The following is a 17,663-nucleotide window of genomic DNA, read 5'->3' as shown; positions in this document are numbered from 1 at the left end:
TTCTGATTTTTCAGGGCTTATCATAGGGAAGACTGCAATGAACAAAAAATCAGTGCTGGACTATGAGTCAGCTTCACAGCATATCCTTTCTTTGACTGATACACTTTTTTATCGCTGTGTGTTTTCATTTTATACGCAAAATGGCTCTAATTGAAGGAGTTTTTAAACAGTCGATATGAAGGGAATGCTGTTAACAGCGAATACTGAAGAACCCTCCTCTGGAAGACTGTTCAGCCTTGGAAGTTTTTCTCTAGCAAAAATAGAATTGTTGTATGTCTGAGTTGTATACATTCTGAGTTAATGTCTAAAGCACTAGGCTGCAAGATACGCATTTCTTCCAAGGTTTTTAATTCTTTTTCTTTATACAGTTAAAAGAAACAAGTTTCTTTTCTAATCAGAAAGCAGCCAGCTGCAAAATGACAGATCCAGGTTTTAAAGAAATACTGAAAATGTGGTAAAAGTATTTGGCCTGACTGTCATTAAGTGCAGAGCATCCAGCTCTCACTGAAATTAATGGGACCTCCTAGCAGCTTGGTATTTTCAAAGTCATGAGACTGTGATGAGGGTTTACATGTAGATTTGGGAGCTTAATTTTAGGTAGGCTTTTTTTTTTTTTTTTTTTTTTCCCCAATGATGCATTTTATTATACCTGAAAAGCTCTTAGGTATTTTATAGTACATATCTTTAAGCTTCTCCATTAATTATGTTACCATTTCTGAAAATTCTTTTTTATCACATTTTCAAAATAACTTAATACCATGAAAATAATTTGTTTGGCTGCATTTAAGAGGTTTACACCTGGAAAGACTGTCACAGATATCTTTGGTGGTACTGCTTGTGTTTCCATTTTGTTCACAAAAATGGAAGCCCATATTTTGTTTGTATTTAGTGTGGTACTCTGCTTCATATTTAACGTAGAAGGAGAGAGAGTTTTGCTTGTGGAAGCATGGAAGTATTGATCATAGGCATATCGGTGGCTTTGCAGCTGGTATGACTGTGCATGCCATGAAACCATTCTTGCATCCGTCTGGACAGAAAGTTGTGTCAAATGTGAAAAGGTTTAAAGAGTTTCTGCTGTAGTTTGTGATTATACACAGTGGCACAACCTTCTTTCTGCCTGTGTTGTCTTTAGGAGATAGAAGACAAAGGTTTACATGTCAGAGTATGTGGCAGGGGATTAATCTATAAAACAAAGCCACGGGCCAAACCAGGCATAGGAATGAAAAACAAAGTGCCTCTGAGCCTCTGCAGTGACTTAATGTTTTACCCTTTCAGCGTCCTGGGCTTTGCTTCCTTTTTGCAACGAATGTTCTGTTTCCTTTGTCCTTTGCTCTGATGGACCGGGGTGGGAGCAGGGACAGGGGAGTTTCAAAATGTGATCTAGGTGCATGAAAAGAGCTGTGAGTTAAAAAGATACTAGTTTTATGTAAGACATTGTCAAGGATATAAATACTTCTAAAATTGGGGGGGGGGGTGTTCATAGTTTGTAACACAAATGTAGAACCTAATTAACATTTTCTTTTTTGTTACTTTACCTTGCTTCTGCTAGATAACATTAATTTACTTTCTCTTTTCTTTCTGTGGAGCATAAGCCACCATGGCAATGAATTGTTTACAGGGGAGCAAGAAATTCTGGAAGTATTGTAGCCACTCTCTTTGTACGGTATTTCATTCACTGGTGCTGCTGCTATCTGAAAACTAAGCTGCATGAAAAGACTACTATAGATTTTTTTCCTTCTGTATTTTGATCAATATGGCCAAGGTACCGTCCCTTTACAATAAAGAATAGGCTTTACAGTACTTTTTCTGGAGCATACAAGCAACAACATTTGCTGACTTCTTTCAGGTTAGCTTTTGCAAAATATTGGTAAACAAGGCATGGAAGCCAAAGAAAGAGATGGAAATGGTCATAAGCACAGAAGAAGGCTAAACCTACTTTAAACTCTTTTATTTAATATTTTTTTTATGTTGACAGTGAGTTTTAAATACCCTGGTTTTCCCTATCAGAACTTTCGTAGAATGGCCAGTCTTGATCTGCACTGTGTGTATGTGCCATTAGAATGATGTCATTTTCATAATAGATATTTGATCATCATACATTTCTTATTCGGTTTTGCCTCCACTAAGACAAACTAGCTTACTCCCAAACAATTTCTTAGTATGGAAATTATAGCAGCTTCCAATTAGAGTCCGTACATTCATAGGAGAAATGTAGTACAGTACGGTGATACAGAACTTTTTCCATGAGTGAACTACTGAATTTTTTCAAGTTGAGCTGCTGGTTCTACTAAGTTTTAATTTACTCTGCCTTTCTAAATAGTCTTCATAGACCCCTTACAAGTAACTCACAGACCTGGAGCCATCCAGTAAGCAAATGGAGCGAGCCTAGAACAAGGATCTAGGAACTTGAACGTTTTCGTCTCTGACATAAGCTGACTTTCTCAGATATGTTCAGCTGGTCACCAACATTCTTTTTCACCCATAAAATATTGATATACCTATCTACCAGGAATGGTGAGGGTTAATTAGTTAATATTTGTACAGTACTTTGCCGATGTAGTATATAAGCCTTAAGTATTAGTAGAAGTCTCTGTTTCATACAATTATTTTTCCTTATTTCAGAGTCTTTGGAATAAATTTTTCCAGGATAAAGAGCTTCGAGCAATGATTGAACAAGATGTGACAAGAACGTATGTAGATCTTTAAAGAAATTTCTATATATAAATTTAGATTCTGCGTTTTTATGTGGTATACATTATATTGTGTTTTCTTGACTTTGGTTAGTGTAAATGTCAGGATTGTTGAACATGAATGTGTAGAAACATACATTAAATGTATAAAAATACAGCTTTCTTGGAGTGAAAAATGAGAAAATGGGGTTAAACATTAAACCCTGGAGATTTATTGGCATCATTGAAGAAAAGCTCTTGTAAATTAAGATATTAGGAAATGTATTACTATGTGAAATTTAAAGTAGAGTTTTCCATATGAAACAAATAGAAGGTAAGAGAAACTGAAAGGTCTTGTAACTAAATTATGATCATAATAAAAGATTGAACAGATTAATTCTTAACACTTATTCAATCAATAATAAAAAAACAGTTTGTCATTAGTAAGGGAAATATCACTCAACTAGAGAAGTTAAGCATTTCTATTTTTATTTATCACTTTCCTAGTGTTATTTGTCACATATGCCTTTTAAAATTTGTCCTAATATTACTGTGATTATGTTTTCATCTTCTTGGCCCTTAGGTCATTCCTGTTTAGGAACTTGTTTGAGTTAGAACACTCAGTTCCTGAAAACATTTCTTTTCAGAGTAGAAGCATTGACTGATGTGTAAATCTAATTAAATTCAATTACTGGTTTGCTACCATGTGAAATTTTACTGTATTGCAAATATTTTTCCTTATAACCTGAAAAAAGTAGGGATAGTCATAGATTTTACAAATCCCAAGCTCACACATTTTCATTTACAGAAACAAAGTCATGCAGAAGAAATCATTGCTGTCTGGTTTTGGAATATTTTATATGTCCGTCCCTAGACCCATTCTTGAATGCATTTTGCCATGAGATGTATAATTAAAATCTGAGTATGCTTTCATGTGCATTCTCACAGATGGTATTTTTTGTTTGTTAAAGGAAACAGTTCAGGATGTTCTAAGATTAAAATATATACGTATCTAAACTATAATCAGAGAATGAAAAGTTGTATGGAGGTTATGTTGGATGTGAGACTGTTATTTAAAAATATATATACACACATAACGTCCAGGCTCTCACTCTGGCAAATGGCAGAGTGACTAATATTCACTAATATCAGTAATAGTGATTTCCATTTATGTATTTTTATATAAAATAATGTCTCCTTCAAACAATAGCAGCATACATTATGTGTCATCAATATCAAAATATGTCAAACAATGAAGGAGCAAAATTTATCAAAGTAACATGAATTTATTTGATGAACTACATGCATTTATATATACACTTGTTGTTTGCGTAATCATAAAACACAGTGTGCATTTTATGTATACATATGTATCTGTTGTAAACTATCATTAGTGTAAGAAGCAGTAAGTTCTACATTCCTTGGCTTTGGAAGGTAAGTATCATCTCTTTAACGTTGTCCTTTTCATTTCCATTCTTTCAATAAATTCCTGGCGTTACAATTTAAAAATTTGTCATTAACTTACAATGCTTTTTATTAAAGGTTAAAATAATTGAGTATTGTATTCAGTTACTGTAATCATTACCTTCTAGCTTCTGTTTCGTATTTAACGAATATTTTTATATTCTTTGCCATTGAGTTCAGTACTCCCATCAACCAACAGCATCAAGTAAATAATGCTGTAGAGAGTGATGCAGACTGCACAGAGTAGCAAACCAGAGTCCCACTATCAAAGCAGTAAAAAATTTACCTGTAATGTTTTTATGAGAATTCTCTGAAGTGTAGTAATAATAGGTGGGAAAAGTGGGTAGAAATATGCTTTTAAAATTGGTGTTGGTTTAAATTGGTTTGAATTTCAGAATTCTGTTGCCTAAAGGGAACTGTGGTGAAAGATTGTTCGTGTGTGTGTGTTCATATGCATTTTGTGAATCCTTATCTCACCTAATAATTAGATTTGTAAAACACAGATTCTCACAACTGGGCTTATCATCCTTTAGAGTCTATGTACCTGAAGAATTCTAGGGCACAAATCATCTCCTCCTAAAGTAAACGTCTAGTATAGGTCTGATGAATCACACTGTAGAGAAGTATGTTTTTCTTCAGTAATTATAGAAGACTTCTAGCTCACCTGTAACTAACTAAACTGTAGTCACCTAAAGTCAGGTGAGAGTAATCCAAGCCATAATGTCTAAATATAATTTTTGCCTGTTGCATAATAAGAACTTCCAGTATTTACAAGGGAAGTAGGGGAGGATTTTGTTAAGTTAGTCCTAACTCATTAGTGATGAACATTTCTGATTAATCACCTGACTTACTTTTTACGGTAGTTGAGAGGTTCAGAGTGGATTTTCCTTCAGCTGTCCAGAAACGTGTACTTTCAAGCTGGAACAAAACACCATCTCTTTCTATCTCAAGTGAGAAGCTTCCAAAAATAAGGGTGGGAAAGAGGGTAAGAGAGGCTTACTATAATGCAAGTAAAAGCCTTACTTTAAATGTAGATAGCAGTACCAACCAAGTTATGACTATAATACTGCATTCGATTCTACTGAGACAGAAAGGTGTGTATGAACTAGCACCATAATAACTCACAACAGCCTTAAGAATGCAATGATTAATTACTGTCATTCAAAAGATGTACCAAGGAACAATGCTGATTTATTTTGTGATGATTAAGAAGGTAAGTGATAAAGAAGAATTTTTTAAAATATTCTGCAGAAATGGAAATCAGCAGATTGGCAGATGCAAGAGCATCTAGCTACCAGTCAAATCAAAACACCAGTCTACTTGCTGGCATCACCTTGTACATCTAGGATTGTAAATGGCTAGCTTTGATTACCCTCTTTCTCTCCTCAATATTTTAAGAAAACAAAATGCTTAGGAGCCATTCCCAGTAGACTAATCAAGTGGTTTTCTTTTCTTTTGTAGCAGTATTTTTATATATTGGTCTACCTAGTTTCTGCTTCAGGAGTAACAATCACAGTTTAGGACAATGGAAGCTGTGTGAAAATGAGTAGTGGTAGGTGCTGCTGTTTCAAGCTCTCCATCTCCCAAATAACAAAAAAAACCCAAACCACCCATAAAAAAAGTAGTGGAGAAGCCATTCGGCAGCTACATCCTTCCTAAGCGTATAGAAGAGATGGGAAGAAACAGCAATTCATTTAGCATGAACACAGGAGGCAAAATCTAATTTCTGTGTAAGAGGAGGGACTGCTGGAAGAGAGAGCTAACTTTATACACCAATTTATTCCTTTTCAAGAAAACAGTGAGCAATGGGGGTGGGAGGGTAGTTATTATTGCTTACCAAACCTTTGCAGTTGCAAGACCATCTTCCATTTTTTCTGGTTTAGTAGCTTTCCGTATTCTAGCTGAGTAACAGGGTTGGGGAATGGCAGGGGATGGAATCTGTTCATGAAAGAAAAGATGGTCACTCCACTGTGGTTAAGAGCTTCATTTCTGTCTGCCGCCACATTTGTTTCATAAAGTATTTATGCATCTTTTTGTTTGGTTGCCAGCCTAAGTTTCTTCTGTGTCAAAGTCTGGCTGCCTCTTGTGTAGGGGCCCCTAAACGGGCTAAAGGAATGTTTTAAAAAATGATAACTAACTCATGCTGGTCTTCACTTTCAGAAAGCAGAGACTTGAATGCGCCGTTGTTTAATTGTAGGAGTTGTGGTAAAACAGTCAGGCAAAATTCCCATGTTCTTATGCAGTCTTTCTCAGAAATGTAATTAAATGTAATATTCTGGTGTTCATGAAAAGTATTCTTACCTTGCCTGATTTGAGGATACTGTATTTCTAAAACAGTGCTTTAATCATAAAATGACATTCTCTATAAAAATCCATCCTGAACTGATAGTTCCCTCCTGATCTCTTGTATTTACATTTACTACAATTAATACTTCAGCCAGCTTATTCCTGAGTTCATTATTATCCTTTCTGTCTCAATCTCTGGTATTACTAGATCCTCACAGATATATCTGTGTATTTTTGAGTTTTCTTTGTTAGTCTTCTCTTCCTAAACTTCATAGGGCAGGCCTGAATAACAGTCCTTCAGAAATAATCTCTTCAAACCCCTAAATTATGTCGATTGCCATCTGCTGTAATGCACTTTTGGTCTCAGCTGTGTCCTTCCTTTACAGTAATATGATTAGTACAAGTGCATACAAGTTTCCAAATGTTGGTCTACCATTACCCCCACCAGGTGCCAGGAAAACGTTACACCATTCATCCCAATGCCTTTGTCAGGACTTCAGCATTGCTGCTTTTAAGCACGGTGTCTTCTCTGGCTTGGCTGTTGATTCAGGTCCTTCATCCAAGCATTTCAAAGCACCTTTCTAGCCTTAATTAGTTATGTTTCTGTGCTTACCTGTCATCACTTCTGTGAGATGACCACCGTCGTTATTAACACTAATGGTTTTATCTGAAGTAATTTATTATAATTCCCTATACTGTTTCTCCATGACAGGTTTTACAACAGCCTGGATATAACTGGTCTAAAGTTTAGCATTGTAGCTCAACTTGGGAAGCAGGAAAAACAAAATTTCCTTGAAGAAAACATACCTGCAATCCATGTGATGCCATTTTAAAACTGACAATACTATAGCCTTTATTTCAGCAATCTCGCCTGAGGCCTACTCTTGTTGTCTTCTTAAGTATTGTTCTGTTTTTCTTTGTCCAACTTTACCTTTACCTTTCTTTTTTGTGTTGTACCCTTCCAGATAGCTGCTTTGTTGTTGTTATTGCTCCACATAGCTGCATGTGGATTAGGGTTGTTGCTTTATGAAATATTTTTTGCCATCCAGTTATTTCTTCGGTAAGCATGAAAACACTTTTGTTTGTGCACTTACTCATTAAAGTGCATCCTGCATAACCACTTTATTTCCTACTTCCAACAGCCAAGGAGCAGGATGCACAGGTGAGAGTTGCTTCAGAATAGTTACAGAATGTAAATATTTACATTTTCCTGGATTATACACAGATAACAGGATTTTCCCAGAGGCTTTTTTCCCTTATTCTCACACCAGTTCCACTTCATTCTATTTCACTTAAAGGATAGTTGCCCTGCCAGAGTATCAAATGATTTCATAATTTTAAAGTTTGAGACAGCTACTAAAGACAGTGAAATGCCTAATTATGTTGCATCACAAAAGATGCTAGTAAGACATATTGGAGCTTGTTTAGAGCTCAAGAAAATTAGCATACTGGTTTTCGTGTGGGTTGTGAGATATTTTAATAACCTTGTCATTAAAATGCTAATCATTTTCCAAGTTGAACCCTTGTGTATAGGCTTCTTCTGACATACTCTTTTTTCTTCCATTTTATTCCAGTTTAGAACTGTAAATTTTACAGACTTCTTTAACATATTGTAGCTCTTGTACTCTTCCTTTGCCCAACTTTCATCTTGAGAAAAATGAAGAGCAGGGCTAAGCACTATTCATGAAACTGCAGGGCAGACTGGTGATCCAGTTACAGTTGCCAACCAAAGACATGAAAAAAATGGGAGCTTGTCATATAGAGTATGTTTTTTATCCATGGAGATTTGATCTTCGGCGCTTATTTTTCCAGTACCTTGATCAAATTAGTCAATAATAACTGTTTGCAACAGTTTTAGTTTTAACTGACTGTTTTGAGGGGAGAAGCGTCTGCTTGGATTTTTTGATCACGCTCCTTTTCTAAGTGTTCCAAGCAAGTTATAGATTCATTAGTGAAGGACTGACAATTGATGGAGCACAGTCGTGAAGTTAAGTTACTGTTGGGATGCTGTGCCACCTGGGACCAGAATGGTCTTCTGGGCTGCTACGTTTGGCAGTAAGAGTCTGTGTGCAGGAAGGAGAGGGTAGGTCTTTGCTTCAGTCGCTGCCTCTCGTTCTGTCTCCTTTCATTCTGCTTCAACTCAACTTCTCTTTGAGATGGAGGAGGAAAGGAACTTGATCCTTTAGGCAGTTGGAAACATATTCATATGGTACATTGTTTTATTTGGATTAGATTCTCCAAGTCATTCATTTTCAGTGGATTGGTTCTGCGTAAGAAGTTGACGATCAAAACAGTCTGCCATTGTATTTCATTCTTGCAGATCTCTAGCTTTCATAATGTTAAAAGGGATTGCTTATTTAAATATAACCGGTGATATCATCATATCTAGGAGCAGACTGATGTATATTAAAGAACATGGTTCAGAATTTTGGTTGCAAAACAAATATAACAAGTCTTCAGAAGTATTCCTAACTCTAGCAGCACCCACAACTCACAGAGCGGTGGGACAGCAGACAAGGGATGTGCTGTCTTACCTAAACCCATTTCTAGAAGACCAGCAACTGAGATTCTGTGTGCTATATTGTTTACTTTCACTGTATTTCTTCATTTTCAGCTTTCCTGAAATGCAGTATTTCCAGCAAGAGAATGTGAGGAAAATTCTTACAGATGTTCTGTTCTGCTATGCCAGAGAAAATGAGCAGTTGCTTTATAAACAGGTAATGAAAATACTGTACAGGTGGCATTCATTGACTCAACATCTTCTATACGGTTTGACAATAATGTAGTTCTGTTGTATCTGAAGTTGTATCATAATGCTAAAGTAATCAAAGAGCTGCTTGTTAGCTGGATAGTAAGAAAAGTAAGCTCATTGAATAACATATGCTTTTTCCTCGTAAGACAGTCCCTCAAAGTGTTTTCTTTAAGGTTGCTAAGTTGTCTAACTTCAAATTTCTTAATAAACAACATCTTTTTCTTCAGTGTTGGTTAAGAAAGAAAAAGAAAGGTTTTCTTTGCTTAGGTAAAGAAAGAAAGTATGCAGCAGGATTCAAAATGGTACTGAATAAACAAAAGACATAAATGGTAACTTCTGAAATTTAGACAAAGTTGCTGGTTTAAGTTTTATGTAATATTTTAAGTTCTTCCTCAAAGTGCTAAAGCCCTGCAGTATGTTAGCAAATAGATCCTTTATCTAACCCTGTAGCATCCTAATACAATGCAGCTGACAAATGCCTCTTGACTGGAGGGCAAGAGTGCTACCAATACCACTTTTACAGTGTTACCTGAAGGAGAGCCTGCTCAAACCATTTTTGATAAAATGGTAAAGAAAGTCTTAAAGGTGCACAAACTGTGCATCCATATGGGATGTGGGATAAATTAATTTAACATTTGTTGTGAAGGTTTTGAAGTGAGTATAAGCTTGATACTAAATTAACATAACAAGACCAATAGGCAGAGTTATTGTCATAAGTATATTTGTATTTGTTTCTCCAGGCTATTACCTGTAGGGTGAGTAGGAATGAAAGACTGAGGGATACCGTGTCCATGGACAAAGGATAAACTGTAGAGCAGCAAACTTCACATAGAGAAAAAAAATTCATGACAAAAAAACAGAGATTCAGTAAATGTGGCGACTTTTAAAAGACACTGTGTGCTTTCAGGCATGGTCCGTGACCACCCTGTCCTCAGGCCAGGATATTAGTGGTGTTTCATGAAAAGACCAACACACATGAGTTGAAGGAAGTTAATTCTGAAGAACTGTCTTATAGATTATATCAAAAATCAAATACATAGTTATCAAACATATCAAATCTCCATCAGCTGGTTATTTCTCATGTTTGACAGATTGTAAGCAAGGAATAATCTAAAATAAATAATAAATAAAGAATAATAAAAAGAAAAAATGAGATTTGTGAGCTGTATTTTGAAGGGCACTGCTAAAGAAAACACTTCAGCAGTATTCAGCCTCCCATTTCTAGTGAATGTAGGCCAGAGTACTGATGATAGGAAAATGGAAGAACACATTCCAGCTAATTTAGTCTATCATTTATTGAACAAGAAGTATTATTTTACTCTTTGATATGACTTAAAAGGACTTAATTACCCTCTGCTCATATTTAAAATCCTCTTGATTCCTTACCAAGAAATAATACCTTTCTACATAAGGATGGAATATTTAGCCAGATCAAATTTAAAAAAAAAAAGCCCTGAGTTTCATCACAAGCTGTTAAAGCTATTATTTTCTACTAGGTGACACCCCGTTTAACATAGACCATATTGTTAATAGTTATGGGATTTTATTGAATTAATGAGACTGTTATCATGTAGTAGAATGTCTTGCTGAGTTAATTGAAACTGCAGAGATTATATAAATGGTATTAATGAACTTTGACTGCCTGATGCCTCAGCTTTAATAAAGACTGCTTGGTGGGCTAAATGAACATAGGCAGATAAAAGAACAGGTTCAATTTTGCGAGCCTACAGGCTGTTGACAAAGAAAACTTCTTTACCTCTGTTTTCAACTGGTGTGCATCAGTAGTGCAGTAATTCCAGGAAGGGGTTGCCACAGGACTAAGGGGAGAGATGAAGTGCAGAAAATCAAATAAATTTGGATCATGAAAAACTGTTGATTTAATCTCTCTGAAGTGTGTTCAGTATATTGCCCAAGTCTCATGGTGCTGTGCCAAGTAGCACCACACAACAGCAAATGATTGTGATTTTCCTCTCTTGTTGTGGACGTGTCACTTTTATTAGGAGCTTTTCTTTTTTCTTACCTAATTTTAAAAGGGTGGTTTTGTTTGGGTTTTGTCTTTTTTTTTTTTTTTTTAATTAATACTCCTTCTAGCTTATTAGTAACAATCCTGCTTTTTTGTCCCCGTGTCCCTCTGTTTTTAGGTGACATTTCTTTCATGTCCATCAGTACCCTTCTCTGAATTAGCTGATAGCAAATAGACTTTGTGGTGGCAACAGGATATGGTTTTTTCCCTCTTTTAGCAAATACCTATGTTGCAGTCAATCTTCCTGTCCTACTGTTTTTGTTGGTTCTGGTTTTACCATTGACTCAAGCCCCACTTCCCATAATAATCTCTACTACATCAAGGCCTAGCATATTTTCTTGAAAATAATGAAGGTTACCGTTAATTCATCAATAACAGATCACCTCCAAGCTTCTCTCCCCACCATGACCTGAATACAAAGCCCAAATTAAGGAGTTTTTCTTCATATTCAGTATCCATCATGGGACTGGTCTTCTTGTTCTCTGTGAGAACTCTGTCTCATTTGTATGACCAAATACAAGAGCTACATTTGATATTAGAATTATAACACTTGGCCATGAATGAAAACTTATACTTCTATCTGTCAACATGTGTACAGAACTCGATGTTTCTCTTTCAAAATATTTGGAAAAAGTTCTAGTTCCTTGACAATTTGCATCCTTATAAATGTAAATAAAGTGTATCTGAAGTTTACATTTTATTGAAACTATTACATAGCATCAGCATATAGTCTTAAAAGAAGCAATCAATAATGTTTGTTTAATATGCATATATGCATGAAAGTTGTCTTTGTAGTAGGGTTTGTGGTTTTTTGACCAGCGTGAAGTAACATTTTATTTGATGAGGAAAAAGATATTTCTGTCCCTAGTCAAATGGAGTAGAATGTTGTGAAGCTGTATTACAGATTTTAAAGACAGAATCCTCACTGGGATCGTTGAATTTTTAAACAGCAGCTGTAAATATAAAATCTAAAGAGAATAGTATATTGTACTTAAGAATATGTAAAAATTACTCTTAGCATTCTTCTGTAAGAGTGGTGCCAAAATTCTGCTTCTAGTTACACTGAAAAAAAACAGTGTAAATTAAGCTAAATCACTAGGCTAACTATTGTTTGCTCATGATTTGATTGCCCTTAGAGAAGTCAATATATTTTTGAAATGCATTGATTCACTTTTCATTGTAGAAATGCTATATTTCTGGTTTTCTTTCTCAATCATAGACTGTATTATGAAATCAATACTTTGTTGTATCTGGGAAGTGTCATAAAATTATCTGAGCTCTGTCAACTTATTTATTAACACTAAAGAGTTTTAGTAAACTGCAGCATTGAAAAAATTTGTGTATGCATATTACACTGGTAGCTTTTCTTGCCAAGCTAAAAATCTCTAAACATTTGAAGTACTCTTGTAACTGAAAGATCAGAGGTATCTTTTTGAAATCCTGATATTTCATCATCTGTTTGTTTAGGTTTTGTTGTATGTGGACAGCCACATTATGATTCTACTTTATTATAAGTTTGATATATTATTATGTTGGAAGACTGCATGATGTGCTTTTATCTTTTATAACTAATTCTTATTTTATGTCCTCTTTCTTCAGCTTCTATGTTTACAGCTTAGGTGGTAGTTTTATTAGATAGTCAAGTTTTTGTCATTTCCATTTCTCTTATATCATGTTAGTATATCAGGGCTAATAAAAGATTAGACATGGAGCTGTTAATTAACTGAGGCCTGTGAGTATGTATGAAAGTACAACCCAGGTTATCCACAGTTTATTTAAATATTTTTGCCACTTACATTTATTGTCTAATCCCAGACCTATCCCCCTGTCTTTCCTATTCTTTTGCCTCTTGGTATGACCGGAAGACTTTCAGAAATCTAAAGTTGTCAATTTGTAATCTAACCCATATTGTTGTGTTTGGGAATTTTATATCAGCTCCTGAAATCAAAGGGCTACATCGGGTTTAATCTTTTTTTTTCCTGAGTTTCTGTTTAGCCTTCATCTTTTGAAGTAGTCCCTAAAGGTTCAGAAATAGGAAGAGAAAGAAAAACTCCAAACTTCAGAAGTTTTACTGTCTTTAGCTTTGACCAGTCAACTGACATGCTATGGCTGCAACCCTACAGCTGAGGCTATAACAGTCATCTCAGTTCAGAAGAAATTAAAATAAAATTTACTAGGATTTCAGTTGATAGCACACAGAGACGTTTCCAAACCTCTTTTTTTTTTTTCGTCAACACTGCTAGGTATTGGAATTTCCTCTTACGAACAGATAAGATTCACTAATGTGCATCTGAGCACACTCAGAATAGATAATGATCTAGAGAGGGCTTCCACATCTACCTCTCTGCTCTGTTTGGACCACTTAAGCAAAATCCCCATTATTTCCAATAAAAGTTAAAGGTTTCTAGTGGTTAATGGATCTGTTTGATACATACGAAACTGATACGCTAACTCACTGGTATTCAATAGTCCTCAAATGCAACATAGAATATCAAGTGATACACCAGCAAATCAGCAGGGTAGCTGCACAACGGTGTGACTCTCTCATTGCTCATGTCTGTCCATCACTGAAAGGCCTAGAAAAGCAAGTGGAGAGGCTTCCTAGCTTGGAAATGCAAGCTTAGGAATAGAACAGCTCCTGTCTGGGAGTCATCTGGCTCCCAGCAGCAGCCTGAAATGCCTGTGAGCTTGGTGGACCAGCCCCAGCGCTCTTTCTGCCAACAGGATGGACAAGATGGTCTCCCTGGCACCCCTGTCTGCCTAGAGCATGCACCTGGAGTTGGGACTGAGGTTCCACTTGGTGAAGTAGTTGCACATTTGAGCTGGAGCACTGCCAGCAGCACACTGTTCCTCCTGCAGCCAGGGCAAGGAGTCCATCCAGAGCGAGACCCAGCACGGGGTAGCCTGGGCACCTGGCACCAAGGCCCAGCTGTAGCTGGTGTCTTTGGGCTGAGGTCAGGAGTTCCCTCCCCTTGGAGTGATCCCTGTGGCCAGAGGCAGCCAGACAGGTCTCAACCCTTCATCCCTCATCCCTTCCATCACTGAAGGGCTCCCCTCACTTCTTTTGTATAGTTACACCCCAACCTGTAGCTTGCGTAGTTCCTACCTGCCATCCCAGTCCACCACTGGGAGCCCAACTCCCCTGAAATAGCCAAGTTCCCCAGTTATGATAGCCCAAATCCTCCTTTTCCCTGATCCAATCTGAGTTAAGGGACTGAATATCTGCTGAAGATGAGGTTTAATTCTGCAGGCTATAATTTTACCTGCCAGTACGTTGCTGCTTGCCAACTGGATTGCTTGTTTCCTGAAGCAGTTGCTTCTGTTTCTGATAACAAATTGACAAGCCCCAGGTGAATCAAGACAAATCAAGACTCCTGTTTTGTTCCTGGTGAGCTCCAGGTAAAAGCACTGATGGCTGGCCTGGGTGGCCCAACCATGCTTCTAATGCTGGCCCAAGTCCTCAACTACCCACCAATTTTTTCTCTTCTGATCCTGCATGTTTCTATATTTTTTTCTGTATCTTAATATAGATTGGACATATAAGCAATAGTTTGTAATGGAACAGTACCAGGTCTCCTATGCATTGTGTTATAATGACTTGATTTTTAATATTGACATAACGACTTCAAGAAAAAAAAAAAAGGCAAAAAAATTTTATTTCTTACGTCCATAGGAATATAAGTTTCATTTTCTGATTTTCCAAATAGCTGCCCTTGTCTCTTCTAAAGGCTACTGCTATGCTTGTTTTGGAACATTATCAAATAAAAACTAATTTTAAATTTTTTAATTTGTCCCTGTTGCAGATCTTTGTACTGTGGATCATGATTGTAATTATCATAAATAAAATTCATATTTATGAACATAGATCTTGGAGTAAACTGCCAGGTGCAGGGTTGACTACCATTGCCAATTTGTTGTCTGTTGTGTTAGAAAAAGGGAGTATAACTTGCTTCCATATATTACAGAAGAATAAACACTTGGATTTAATCAGAATTTAGGATAAAAGACATTGATTATGAAACCGTTCTGTTAAGAATGTAAATGTTCCTGCTTTTAGTTAGTCTGCACCTATTATTGCTGGCTGCTTGATGCTATGTATTATGTACTATTATATGACTGGAAAATCTTACTGTACTTTTGCTTCCTTTTATGTTTAGGGCATGCATGAACTTTTAGCTCCCATTGTCTTTATCCTGCATTGTGACCACCAAGCTTTTTCACATGCCAGTGAAGCTGCACAACCAAGGCAAGCATTGTATTTTATTTGTATAATATTAAAAATCTGCCTTCTTAAAAAAAAAAATGAAGTTGGCTGGGCTAGAACTTAGAAATATGTGTTCATTAATTCTTTGTTTATAGCTGATAAATTGATATCAGAAATGGTTGCATCCTCGTGCTGTTATGGGAATGTCCTTATTTCATCTTCCCTACCACAGCTTCTGAAAGGGGGATTAAAAGTAAGGACATTGTCCCTTTCACAGATATTAGCTGGCCAAAAAAGGGAAGACAAGAAACCTAAAGGGAAAACTTAATCAAAAAGCTTACGCACCTACTGTTTCACCTCATTCTTATTGCCAGAAATGGTTTAGTTTTTGTCATTTCAGAGAGGAGGCAGATTAGAGAGCTACAGTCATAGAACGGACATGTTACCATCTCCCTTTCCTCATATCTTAAAAGAGAAAAAAATCAATGTAGACAAATTGTTGTGATTGCTATTTCTTTCATCACCTGCAATGTTGTAGCTGCAATGTCTGACTATCCTTTGACTTGGTAGTAGCATTAAGTTTAGCTATTGATTCTCCATTTCACTCAAACTGTGTGTGTGTGTGCATGTAATCATACACATATGTATAAAATATTACATCACACATCATTCTGTCAACCAAATTCAGATGCTTTTTTTCTTGCCCTATATGTAAAGTGTGGGTTTTTTTTAAAAAAAAAAGGGACTAGTTGCCTTCTTGTATCACTTGTGATATTTAGGTCATTTCATTTGTCTTTTTGCACTCTCTTTTGGAGTCTGGCAGTGAATAAAAGTCAATTAATTATGTGTACTATATAAAATAACCTCTGTTAGCACCTCTCAACGTGATTATCCAAAGGCAGTTAAGCACAAGGATGGCGATTATTTACAAGTGTGTGTTTTTATTCAATGTGTATCCTTAGATATCCTGAAATTACCTAGAAGATGCTCTTCAGTGCTAAGTAACTTAAAATAACCATGTGTCATGCACAGCATTCTGTTTCATCCCCACTGAAAAAGTAGAGCTAAGCAGCAAAGTAGATGGAAAAGAGGTGCTGTCACTGATTAATTGCTGTTAAAGTACAATAAAAATACAGGCTATTAAAACAAAATAAATTAATGTTTTGATACTGCATATTTGACCAGTAACCATATTTTTTTGTTTGGGACAGTGATAGATTGTGCAGCAATCAATTATTCTAGATCAAGCATATTCAAATAATACATTGTGACATTCAGTAATTTGTTATTTGGAATAATTAGATGGTTACTTCATTGTAGTGCAGACAAGGCAGCTAATTTGGTTTTGATCTTTATAAAAAGGGAAGACTTCATTTGTTCAATGGAATTGCTCTTTTTAATTAAAAAGGCTAGTTTTCTCATTTGCACTTTATATGAAAGTTGGCTTATAAATACATAATAGTACATGCAGAATGCTGACCAAAAATAAACATTCACATTTGGATTGTTCACTGTTGCCTTTTTCAGCGAGGAAATGAAAGTTCTTTTGAATCCTGAATATCTGGAACATGATGCCTAGTAAGTTTTAACAACTTCCTTTGCATTTAATTTGCTCTTATTTGTAATACATTATTTAACACCAAGTTTCTGGGTTTTTCCCCTTCAGTGCAATGTTCACACGTCTTATGAAAACTGCAGAACATTGGTTTTCAACTTTTGAACATGACAGTCAGAAGGTAAATATTGCTCTAAAATGTTGTACGAATACAGATTCTCCTCCTATGTATAAGTGATGTTCTTGTGTAGCATCCAAAAGAAAGCCTGTTATAGGCACATCTGTGTGCCCAAAACCTGTGCAAAAGTCATGTTAAATATGTGCATATAGGCAGTGTTTAACGTATTGAGACTTGAATTGTTTTAAACTGTTTACAATGTAAACAATTTGCTGTGAAAGCAAAACTTCGATCACCGACTGTCTATCATAGGTCAGGGTGCATCTTTCTCTGACTGCATCATTACATTTCCTTCCCTTTGTTTTTTTCTCGACCTCAGGGTATTCAAACAGAGGGAATCTGGCTGTGCCCTCAGATCTCCTATGTAGCTATACAGATGCCACTGTATTTAGTATGTTCCTTCTTTCCATGGAAAAGCTTTTCTGTGTTCTGAGTTTAGTACTACAGAGCACTTCTTGGCAAGGACCATCTAGGCCTTGCCTGTAACTGTTTTTCATGCATGGCATGAGGGACAATTCCCTCTGTCCATTTT

General features: G+C 36.1%; 1 protein-coding gene across 3 annotated transcripts in view; it reads left to right on the top strand.

The window, feature by feature from the left end:
• Window positions 1–17,663, top strand: part of TBC1D5 (TBC1 domain family member 5) — a 196,894-nt gene that overhangs the window by 47,265 nt on the left and 131,966 nt on the right. For all 3 annotated transcript variants that reach the window (XM_075704984.1, XM_075704982.1, XM_075704985.1), the window contains 5 exons: window positions 2,623–2,690; window positions 9,034–9,136; window positions 15,352–15,440; window positions 16,926–16,976; window positions 17,065–17,134. In XM_075704984.1, coding sequence (XP_075561099.1) covers window positions 2,623–2,690; window positions 9,034–9,136; window positions 15,352–15,440; window positions 16,926–16,976; window positions 17,065–17,134 — 381 coding nt within the window. The remainder of the gene's footprint in view (window positions 1–2,622; window positions 2,691–9,033; window positions 9,137–15,351; window positions 15,441–16,925; window positions 16,977–17,064; window positions 17,135–17,663) is intronic.

This window comes from Pelecanus crispus, chromosome 2 (assembly GCF_030463565.1).
Source record: "Pelecanus crispus isolate bPelCri1 chromosome 2, bPelCri1.pri, whole genome shotgun sequence".
NCBI classification, from domain to species: Eukaryota; Metazoa; Chordata; class Aves; order Pelecaniformes; family Pelecanidae; genus Pelecanus; species Pelecanus crispus.
The sequence above is the reverse complement of the archived record's forward strand: the minus strand, read 5'-3'. Positions and strand labels throughout refer to the sequence as shown.